Here is a 12,932-nt window from a genome sequence, read left to right on the forward strand (position 1 = left end):
CATTAAATATTGATTTTATATAACTATAATAAAGATATTTTTTTAAATTAGTATAATTATGTATTATTACTTAAATACTAATTATAGTATAATTATAATAAAGATTATAAAATAAACTTAAAAGCGAAAACAGTGCATTCATTTTGGCGGAAAAATAGATTCATGAGAAATTGACACCTCACTTCCATTAGTATGTGGAAAACCCAATTTTAGTATATTAAGTAGATAGATAGAATTTTAATAATAATACACGGGTAATTGAAATAGTTTATATATGGGTTTTTCAAATTATTATTATTATTATTATTATTATTATTATTATTATTATTATTATTATTATTATTATTGGATAATGAATAAGAATTAGAATTATATCAATATTTTTAAAATTAATATAATTAAAATGACTAAAAATATTTAAAATTAATGTACGTCATTAATATCATAAAATTTGATTATTTTATGATTAGATTTAAATATTCTTGTCATGATTATCACGACCGGTGCAATTATCATATTATTATTAGTATTATTATTATTATTATTAAAATGATTAAAAGAGTAATTTAATAATGCATTAAATATTGATTTGATATAATTATAATAAAGATATGTTCTTAAATTAGTATAATTATGTATTATTCATTAAATATTAATTATAATTAATTATAATAAAGATATTTTTTATAAAATAATTTAGAATAAAGAATAGGAAAGTTCATTTTGTAGGGAAAACGGAGTCATAAGGGATCGACACCTCACCTTCATTAGTCGGGAGAAAACCCAGTTTTAGTATATTAAGTAGAAGTAGATAAGTAGATAGATGTTGATCCCGTAGATTTTTTTAAATAGTTATTACACGTAAATGATGTTGTGCTTGTTTGAGCGCCATTAAATTGATAAAAAATATCTTTTTTAATGAAAAAATATATTTTTTATTTTTTAATATTTGACAAATTTTTAATAATAAAAATAAAAATACTAAAAAAATAAAAAAATTTTGAAAAGCTACAATTTAGATTTTTTTTAAAAGATCTTTTTCGTTAAAATAAGATATTTTTCACATAATAAATTAATAAAAAAATATTTTTATCTTATTTTACCCAAATATAATTGATAAATAAAAAAATCTTTTTACATGAGATATCCAAATATAAAATTACTTTTATTTTATAAAAAATCTTTTAAAAAAGTATCATTTAAAAAAATTATTTTTGAGATTGACGCCCAAACAAATCCGTTATCTCCCTTAACTCAAATTATACTTGACTTATATTTTCTTTCTTTATTTTAAATTGTTTGATGAGTTAGAATGAAATTTAATTTGGTATCTATATGTAATTATGTATTATATCCATATATTAATTATTTGTTAGACATTTTCAGTCACATTAGTATTTAGTGTACAAAATTATCTCTATTAACTATTTAATTTAATTCATATTTTCAGTATTTCTCCTTCATTTACTAATAGAGGTACTAATGCAAAAAATAAAATTAATTACTCTTATATAATTTTTTAAAATTTAATTATTTTAGATCAAATAAAATTTAAAAATGAACAGTTATTTTGAATTATAGCATAAATTCATTAATTACCATAAATAAGAACCAAAAGAAGAAAAAATATATTTCATTATTAATTATTAAAATTGACTATCATTTCCGATTCTCCTTTATTAATGAATATATAGGACAACTAGTGCGACTTTCCATTCAGTTAACAGGGAAGATTTTTGTGTCCAAAAGAAGGTATCTACCTCATTAAGGAAAGAGATAAAGAAAATTTATAAAAGGAAAGAAATATTGTAAACGGAGAAAAGGTTCATGCACCAAATTAAATAACATAATCCATTCATATGATACATGAGCAGATATTCTACTTTCCAGAAATAACATTACCATGTTTTCAGAATGAATAATGTATTGTATTTCATTTAAGTTCATCAGATCTTTCAATTAACCAAAATAACTATTATATAACAACATCAAGAAGGGTGAATATAATCATCAACTTATATATAACCCTTAAGAGACATTGTCATAGTGACTTAGAGAGGAATAAAACATTTTGAAATGGCATCCATAGAAGGCACCAACAGCATGAAGCAAATAGTTTTACAAATCCCAACGTTCCTAAATGTCTACAACGATGGTAGCACAGAACGCCTTGGAAACATGCCGAGGGCTCCACCATGTCTCAATGACCCTGAAACCGGTGTCTCCTCCAAAGACATTGTCTTCTCCATTAACCCCCTCCTCTCTGCTCGACTCTACCTTCCCAAACTGAACGCCAATGATCAGAAACTCCCCATCTTGGTCTACTTTCACGGCGGCGCCTTCTGCCGTGAATCAGCCTTTTCAGAACATCACCATGAATATTGCAACATCGTAGCATCCCAAGCAAATGTTTTGATTGTCTCCGTGGAACACAGAAAGGCCCCAGAGCATTATCTCCCTGCAGCGTACGAGGATTGCTGGGCTGGTCTCAAATGGGCTGCAACTCATGCCAATGCCACCCAAAACAGCCACATTATCAGTGAACCATGGCTCATCGACCACGGGGATTTCAGCAAGATCTTCATAGGGGGTGATAGCAGCGGTGGAAACATTGTCCACAACGTTGCCATGCGTGCCGGTGTTGAGCCTTTACCTAACGGTGTCAAAATCATTGGTGCATATATGAACCACCCTTACTTTTGTGGTTCGAAGCCAGTTGGGTCGGAACCGATTGAAGGGTTCGAGAAAAGCTTGCCGTATATGGCATGGGGTATTGTGTACCCTGATGCTCCTGGTGGGATCGATAACCCCATGGTGAATCCAATGGCTCCTGGGGCACCCAGCTTGGCTACCCTTGGTTGCTCCAAGATGTTCATTTCGGTTGCCGGCGATGATGTATCGTTTAGGGATAGAACTGTTTTGTATTACGAGGCCGTCAGGGCCAGTGGCTGGAAAGGGCAAGTGCAATTGTTCGAAGAGAAAGGAGAGCAACATGTTTATTACATGTTCCATCCCCACACTGACAAAGGCAAGAGATTGATCAAGCATGTTACTGATTTTCTTAAACAATGAAAGACAATTTATCAGCCATGATTATATGTAATTTGCTATCTTTAATTAATTTAGTAATAATAAAGTTTCAACTTTCAACAATATACATATATATGTCACGTTTTCGTGTAAGGCGTTCATGGATCGGATTCGATCCGCGTGTTTGTCTGAATCTCATCGAAAATTATAGATATGGATTCGATTTGCAAGACTTTTAGATTGGATCGGATCCGCACACTAATTGGATCGGATTGTAGATTTTGTGTTGCTATCCGCGTATCCGATCCACATATCCGCAAAAATAAAGAAATAAATAATTAAATATTCTTTTTATGTTTTATTTCAACTTATAATTATTGTATATGTTATATTATTTTAATTTATTATTTAAGAAAAGCATGTTTAATATTATTTTAAAAGTAAACATATTTAAAAGAATAAAAAAATGAATTTTATTGATATTTTTTAATAAAAATAAACTTTTAAAAATATTTTAGTATTTTACAGATATATCTGATACCCGATCCGATCCGCACATCGGATCCAACTTTAAAAACTGCGGATATTGGATCTGATTCGATCCGATGATTTTAGTGCGGATCTAATCAAAATTTTAGTCATATTCGATCCGATCCGATCCGCATTCACCCTTATCTGTGGCAATGCAAGGCTACTATTATATTAAATTTTTTGAAAAATATGTTTTTTTACGTCTAACTAGTGTATGTTCTCGTACCCTATACGGGATAATACATAAAATTATATAAAAATTTTTATTAAAAAATTAAATAATATATAAAATAATTATTATTATAAATATTTTACAAAGTTATAGTTAAAATCAAACTTTCAGAATTTTTAATATTAAAATATTAAAAATAATTAGTATTTGTCTTAATTAATTTGAGTTTGTTAAGTGATCATCTCACTCGTTCACTTAAACAACTATTAGGAGTTAGAATCTCGTATTGTGTATATAACAATCCATTGGCTAGCGATAAACCCTTAATAAATGGAGTATCAATACGTGGTTAGACTTGGCAGGAGTTTTCGAATACGCGGGTATCCGACCTGTCCATACTCGGATGGAGAGGGTAATAACTTGACTCGAGTCGGGGCATATTTTACTCAGGACAGGGCATGGTCGTGTTTAAGGTGTACCCGCCCCGGATATATACATATAAACACTTTTTAGGAATTAAAATTTGCCTCACATCACAGATTCAGTGATTCATAACTTCAGTCTATACTCTATAGCCATGCAAGATAAACTCAGTCATCCTCACCCAAAATTTTCTTCTTCTCGGCTTCTTCACAAAAAACCACATAGCTCTTGTCATCGTTGTTGCTGAATCCATCGCCGCCTACCCCTTTACAGCCAGGGATGGACCCACGTTTAATATAAATGGGGCATTTTCCTCCATAAAATTTTTTTAATAAAATTAATACTTATATACATATATACCACTTATTATATTATATTTGTATCAAAACAAAATATAAATAGTTCTTTTGTATTTTATGTTAAAAAATATTTTGTTAAACTTAACACATAATAATAATTATATTGTTAAATTTGATTTAGTATGAAAAATAAATAAATAAACTTAAAAAATAGTGATAATTAATTTTATTATATTGTTAATTAATTAATAATTAAATTAAAACTTAGTTTTCTAATTAAATAGAACTTAAATTATTTGTTATTTTTTAAAAATTGTTTAAGATAAAAAATATATTATCTATATATTAATATACTGTAATTATTTTGGTTAAAAAATTTATTTATACTATAAAAATTATAATAAGTAGATTTGACAATTAAATATGAGATAATAAAAAATAAAATAATTGTTTAAAAATATATATAAAAAATAATATTTAGTCATGTTAAAAATAAAAATAAGTCCTTATAAATATTTTTTTGTTATTTTAAATATTATACTATGTGTATGAAATTATATTTTTATTATTTTAAATATTATAATAATAATAATTGTGTGTATATTTCTAGTTCTTATCAATATGTATTAGATAGTTCTAATTTTAAATTTTGAATATATCTAAACCAATTTGGATTGGTCAAGTGATCAACTTAGTCGTCCGCTTAAGTAAGTATTGAGGGTTCGAGTTCCGTCTCGTATGTATAGCAACTCGTTGCCGCCCAATTGTAGATTCTTAAATGGAATTCAAATTCATGATGAATTAGTCCTTAACTTGTTGAGTATCATGGGAAGTAAAAAAAATATCTATACCTAAATTTTATTATATTTTTACCCCCATTACTAAATTTTTTTGGGTGCGTTACTGTTCATAGCTCATGTCATCATCGCTGCTCATCCCGTTACTGTCACTGTTGAGCCCGTCGCCACCTTTTTTCTACCGAGTCCCTTTTCTCTAGGTAAATTTCTCTCTCTCTCTCTCTCTCTCTCTCTCTCTCTCTCTCTTATTGTGAGTCTGTTAAGTTCTTCTCTTCTTCCACAGACTCATCATTTAGTCGCCGTCGCTATGAGCTCGGACGTTGCCGTTGCAGTTTCATCTGAGTCTGTCACTGAATAAAATAGAATTTTTATTCAAGTTAAAAATAGACATGCATGAGATCATTTTTGCATGTAATTTCTAAAATTTTTTATCCAAATTTGATCTATGTGGTTGAATATTTTAGTATGGGATCATCGTGATTTTGTTACGACACTAATGTGATAAAAGTTTCGGTAATTTCATAACTAATATATGAGATATGTAACACCCTAATATTCAAATCCTTAAGCTCGAGTCATAAGTCAATGATATTACGGTGGTACGACTCTCAGGTGAATTTTTAATATATAAATATAGGTAAATTTAGAAAGCAGTATTAATCGAGAAGCCTGAAAAGAGTAGAAATAAAATAGCGAAGACGTATCACTCACGTTTCGACAACGAAAAGTTAAACTGTTAAGCCAAACGCAATATACGGACAAGACATAAAGGAGATTAAGAGATAGATAACAGATAGATATTTATAGCATAAGTAAATAGCCACTAGTCGCGACCCGCGAAGTTTAGGCCGGCTAGGGTATAGTATGAAAGTAGTTGACAACAGTATATCCTAATCTCTCCCAAAGGAAACATAAGAGCCTCTATAGGCAAGTTTCAAAAGAGTTCAATACATAATATAATCTTTTCAAAACAAAGGTGGAGAGATTCTAAGCAAAACACAAAGTAGAGAGAATAAATATCTTCACCGTTTCTCAAACGAACCACAGCTCATTTCTGAGCACCTAAACCTGTATCTGAAAAATAAGAGACATATACGGAATGAGAACCCCGGGCCCATGGGTTCCCAGTACGGTAAAAGTGCCAAATAAATACAATGCACTGCAATAAAAACTCACTAAGCAATCCTAAACTTCTTCACCAAATATCCAGCCTAGATTCTCACTAATCCATGAATAGGCTACTGTTGTAAGGGGATACTAAATCTAGTTCATGTTACACATGTTTCCCAACTCGCTGACTCTTCCACGAATCAGACTCAGAATCATAAGCAAAACCATCACCAGTTGTTCTACCTCAGCAATTTTGTATCAATACATCATACCCTCACCTGGAGCTAGTGAAACCACATCACTGCGTCTTCTCAGGGAGCTCAAATTATCTCATCAAGAACAGCCCCAACATCCACCGACACCAGCATGAGGGGACTCTCAGTTGTACAAACACAAGCAATACAGGCAAGTAATACACAAATAAGGTACAAGTAGAACAAGTAGCACATAATCAGGTAACATAGCATATATGATGTAGAAATCCAAAACAAATAGGCAAACCCAAACAATTCAAACATATGCAAATGATGTATGCCTGCCCTATGGCTGATGATATCATCTATCAGTTATCAAGCCAACCCGACGTGTCTGGTAGCTAACCCGGGCACAGTCTCTCTGTTGCGTATTAATATCATCAGAGGGTATATGCGCCCTGTCGCCATTAGAGGGTATCTGCGCCCTGTCGCCATTAGAGGGTATCGGTGCCCTGTCACCCTTACAACCAAAGAGAAAACACAAGCATGCTTACATTCAACACTTTCCATCATTATTCATTTATCATATTCGTTCATTTATCATATATGCCTTTATACTCAGCCATAATCCATAATGGCTTTGCCGTAACTCGGCAATAACTCAGCCATCCGGCTCACAGTTCAATCCAGAACTAGCCAATTTATCAACATGGCTCCGCCGTATCCGGCAATAACTCAGCCATCCGGTTCACGGTTCAATCACGAATCAACCATTTATCAATAAATATAGCCCTTCGGCTCATGGCATACACGGTACTTCCACCGCCATCCTCCGTATCTCATATAATCATCTTTGATCATCATTGATCATAACTTTTCGCCTTGCTTCATTCGCAAGTTACCCATCCCCTAGCGCATTTCTCATTGTTAGGCATATCATTATGATTTAATACATAAGGGGTGAGATCGGAGGCTTAGAATTATGAGATTTAGCTTTTAAAACTCAAAAATCAACTTTGGGATGAAAATAGGGCTACGCACACGCGTGGATGGTCACAAAGCTCATCGATGCGTATGCATCATACACGCGGACGCGCGGATTAAAACACAGCCAGACGACGCGTACGCGTCAGCCACGTGTACGCGTGGGTGCATTTGCGTCCCAGGCACAAAACTGGCATAACTCTCGGGAAAATGGCTGGGCATTGGGTGCAGCGCATCAACGCGCACGCGCACACCACGCGCACGCGTGGATGGTGCCTTCTTGAAGAACGACGCGTACGCGCCAAGTGCGCCTACGCGTGGAGGGTCATTCTGCTAAGAATTTTTTTAAGTTAAAAGCTGCAGAATTCACAGATTCAACCCCCAATCTTCCGACAGACATAACTTTCTCTTTTTAAATCGTTTTTCGCCCTTTCTTTGAACGGCATGGACATCCTGGATCCAATTTCACTTCTAAACAAGTTTGGCACAAAACGGAGATCCAGAGTCCAAGTTATCTCCCATCAAAGTATGCCCAAAAACCATGTTTTCATACAAAACCACAAGGTGCCCTTTTCAAAACAAGCCATTTTCAACCCTTTTTAAAATCAACCAAAACATGCTAGTTTCAACCCTTTTCGAAATCAATCAAAATATACCAAAATCAACATCAAGCCTCCTCAACTCATACATTAACACTTTGCCACGATTCACAAAACCGCCATATAACCATTTTTACCCATTTCAAACAAATGGCTAAATTACAAACACATCAACATGTCATACATCCTTCCTCATCCCAATTTCCTACAATACTATTTTCAATCAACCATCATTATACATAATCAATGTCATACTCACTATCACGTGGTTTCACCCACAAATCAACCTTAATCATTCCTCAAGCATATATCACAACATACATATCTCTCATGCATTATCATACCATCAAGACATCAATAATCATAATCACATATATGACCACAATATTTCTCAACTAAAACCAAACATACCTCATCTACATAATTTCACCCAACATTACCAAATTCCACACTTCAACTCCTCAAACCTTATTATTCAATAACCAACCCAATCATTCACATATTCATTATCTGAAATTCATCCAATCACTTGTGTCATCATACAATGCACACATCAATTTACCTTCCTTACCTTTTTCCGGTCTCCGGCCCAAAATTTACGGCCTCCGGCCCAATCTCACAATTTAAATGCATAAACCACAAATTAATACTCATTACCCAATACATCAAATTTTCAATACACCAAGCATACAAGGCCACACAATTCTCAACCCAATCATTAATTCACATTACATACCAACTATGCATATTAGCACCAACCATTTACACAATCCAAACTTAATCCTAGGGACATCTAGCCTAGGAATTCTCATCACACCACACGGTACTTGAATGAAACTTAAACCGTACCTCTTGTAGCCAAACCAATTGAGCCTCTTCTATGAAAGCCTCCACCAATCCTTAGCTCCACGCCTCACCAAAGCTCCTCAAGAGCAATACCAATCTCCCAATTGTGCACCAACATTACCAAATACACTAACATAACCAATATCACATACATACATCAATCTAGGGCTCATAAAAATGACAAATCACAAGGGTTTGAGCACTTCTTACCTCAGCCCATATGAAGTAGGGATAGAACCCACTTGGAATCCATGTTGGAGGATCCCTAAACACCCAAAATCACAAGATTTTAACACTAACTACCCAAAAACATGTAACAGTGGAGAATTTCGAAAACTGGACAGAGATGGTTGGAGTACTCACCACAAAACTTAGATAGAATTGTAGAGGATGAGAAGAGCGACTCGTGGCCGCAAACGGCTCGTCAATCGAAGCTCCGTAGCTCAAGTTATGGTGGTTTGAAGATCAAAGAGAGTTAGGTTTTCTATCTTCCCTTCTCTCTTCCCAATTTCAGCACCCAACACCCCTTCTTTAGGGAAAAATGAGCTGAAATGCTCATAACTAATGTTTATATATGTTGGGTCTTGGGCCCACTTAGGCCCGGTTCACTTATTTTTATCCGTTGGCCCAATTTTGGACCAAAACCTTTAAGATTAGCACTCTAAATCGCACTTCAAATATTTCTACCTCCCCTAATTATAATTTCTCATTTCTTAATCCTATTTACTCATAATCAATTTTCTCAGCTGCAGTACCAGACAGGTCTCAGCCGGTACTGTCGGTCAAAATTCCACTGCGCGCTTTTACGCAGAAAACTATGTCTTCCGACTCGGAAAAATTGACTGAATCCAAATATCATATTTAAATCATCAAATTCTAATTGCCAAATCTTCCAACCATATTTGATCCTACTTAACTTATTATTTAATTAATTTTGGTTAGACCGGGTATTACATTCTACCCCCTAACAGAAATTTTCGCCCTCGAAAATTCCATCAATCACTACGAGTACGTGAGCATAGTCTGCCTTTATATCAAACGCATAACAGTTCCAAGGTTCTTTTTACTCTGCATGCTTCCATTGCCGCGCTCTGATTTCTCTACCCCTGAGGGCTCGGTCGTTCGTTCAACGCCGACCAACAGCCTCGTCCCTTACTTTTACCGTCTCATCAACTCACACCTTATTAAATCTCAAATCATGTCATCAATAAGATTGCCATCATCGTTAATCATAGCCATTATCCCACATCACTATAATCAATCAACAATCATCACCACACCTTAATCATACTCCATCACTATCCTCTCTCTCTCTCTGCCAAGCCAATTCCTCTAATCACAGTTCAACTCCAAGCATAATCTCCAAACTAACTTTCTTATTCTCAAACCCTCAAATTTCTTCATGACTTGATGATATAAAGTCTCTGGCTTATCAATCAAAAACCCCTTTCATTTCTAGAAATCAAATGAGTTTGGAATAGCAAGTTAACAAAATCATAAGAGTCCACATTTCTTTTAATAATCTATAAAAGCATTTGAAACACATCTCGTTTGTTAAAATTACTCATATCAAAAATCATCTTCAAAACCAAAACCAATACTCTTTCAAATTCTTGGGGAAAATTTTCAACAGTACCTCCCCAAAAATTGGAGTTTACCACCTGTCACAGGTTCCCTCAAACCAATCTCAGTACTGCATCAACATTTCGATTTAATGGTTTTTCACATTCGTATTTTAAAACCAATCATTATAAATCTCAATCTAAGTCCAAGGTCATTATGACCAATCATCATAGTACTCATCTCTCAAACACCACAACTTGCACTCTCTCATCATCTAAATCCAATTGTGCATTAATGATAATTTCCTCATCCACTTTAGAACCATCAAAGCTCGAGGCCGCAATCATTTCCAACTATTTGGGGATCATTACTTGCAGTAACCCACTTAACCTTTCTTGTATTCAAACATAAGATACTATAGTAAACTTTTACAGCTCTTATTTGTAGCTATCCTGTGTTACTGCTTCCACAAGTTTCCGTTGCTTTATTCTGATCTCTCGTCTAGTACGAGCTCTATCACTTACTTCCTCAAGTACTCAACCACAAATTAGCATGACTGGCATTCACTAGATTTCTATCTATGATAGCCAAAACCACATACCAACTTAATCGTACTTTTAACACGTTGTTACCAATCTTTCGCTTACCAATTCCCAAACCGTCGGATCTAACAGTATCACCCGTTATTGTAGTGAACACACGACCTTGTTGTTGGCCCTTGGTAGTATTCCGGTTGACCTTCTTAGGACGTTTCCAGGACACATGTCCAACTCCTTTACAACCATGCAAAGTCCCAATCTACCTCGACACGGAGTTCCCGGATGATGGCTTTGACATCGCCCACCAGTCATTCCACTCTGAGGTTGCTTTCCGTTAAAGGCCTACCTAATCATTTATGCTCACCAAACCTTCTATTAAGATAACTTAGGGTTATCTAGAACAGATCATAATTTTTCATTCGACCATGTATTATGAGTGAATACCAGCCTTCAGCATTATCTAAAGTGGTAAAGAATTAAGTTATCAGTTTTCTTATTACCTCAGGTACAAAAATCGGACCTGGCAGTCTCCTGGTCCTTCCGGTGTGGGCAATCTCTGACCAAATGTCCTAGCTTTCCACAATTGTAACACAAACCCGAACCATAACGACACGGTCTATTTGGGTGATGACCTCCACATCTCTGACAGCTCAAAACATCTGAAGCAACCACTATTTGTTTTTCCCTACCTTTTCCTTAGGAATTCTTATTCGTCGCAAGGTCATTTTGCCTTTGGGGAAAACGTTGTGGATAGCCTCTTCTCTTAAACTCTTGACCCCTTATTGGGTATTCTCGATTGTACTCCCTGCGGTGGGACTCCCAACGGTCATTCTTCGCCTCAACAGCCTTCCTCACACATTCTTCAGCAATACGGCTCTTGTTCACAAGTTCGGAGAAGACCCTAATCTCCATCGGTCCAACGGAGCTCAGGATTTCACTTCGAAGTCCTTCCTCATACTTAATACACTTTCATTCCTTGAAGTCTCCCAGAGTTCCTTGACACATACGAGAAAACCTGAATAACTCCTCAAATTTATCCGTATACTCAGATACGGACATTGTACCCTGCTTCAGCTGCAGTAATTCAAGTTCCTTGACCGTTCTAGCAGAATTCGGGAAGTACTTCTTATAAAATTCCACTTGGAAGGCACCCCAGGTGATAGAATCATTCCCCTGCTTCAGGAGACGTCGAGCCCCTTGCCACCAATGCGATGTTTCCCCCGTGAGCAGATAGGTAGCAAATTCAACACACTGCTCTTCAGGCACCAATTGCGCTTGCAGTGCTCACTCCATGGCCTGAAACCAGGTAACTTAGGTGGATTAACCTTTAAGAAAGTTGCCAGTGTCATCGGGCCCTGAGCTCCACTTCCGCCATTGCCATTATTGTTTATCTATTGCCCAAGAGCCTCCGCAGTGGCCTGCATAGTAGCAGCCATATTCTCCAATGCCGCCATAAGGTTTACTGGGTTATTCGGGTTAATTTCTGGTTCCTGAGTACTAGTACGATCTCTCTCACGTCCCTGACTGGGTCCACGAGGCGCCATCTGGTTCCTATACACACCAAACAATCGATATCAAGTTGATCAGTCTCAATATCGGAAGTATAGTGCTTCAAAGTACCAAAGGTACACTCATGGACTTCATGCTAGATGTATCGGTTTGATACCCTAACTAGCACAGGCACAGACTCAGAGTATGCATTGAAGCATAAGCAGTTCCATCCCTCAGGCTCACGAGGACGAACTGCTCTGATACCATAATGTAACACCCTAATATTCAAATCCTTATGCTCGAGTCATAAGTCAATGATATTACGGTGGTACGACTCTCAGGAGGATTTTTAAT

General features: G+C 35.2%; 1 protein-coding gene across 1 annotated transcript; it reads left to right on the forward strand.

The window, feature by feature from the left end:
• The first annotated feature begins 2,025 nt into the window (after nt 1-2,025).
• Nucleotides 2,026-3,072, forward strand: LOC112801248 (2-hydroxyisoflavanone dehydratase). The gene has a single exon (XM_025843881.3). The coding sequence runs from the start codon at nt 2,077-2,079 to the stop codon at nt 3,070-3,072; it is 996 nt and encodes a 331-aa protein (XP_025699666.1). The 5' UTR covers nt 2,026-2,076.
• The last annotated feature ends 9,860 nt before the right edge of the window (nt 3,073-12,932 follow it).

Source organism: Arachis hypogaea, chromosome 5, assembly GCF_003086295.3.
Source record: "Arachis hypogaea cultivar Tifrunner chromosome 5, arahy.Tifrunner.gnm2.J5K5, whole genome shotgun sequence".
NCBI lineage: Eukaryota > Viridiplantae > Streptophyta > Magnoliopsida > Fabales > Fabaceae > Arachis > Arachis hypogaea.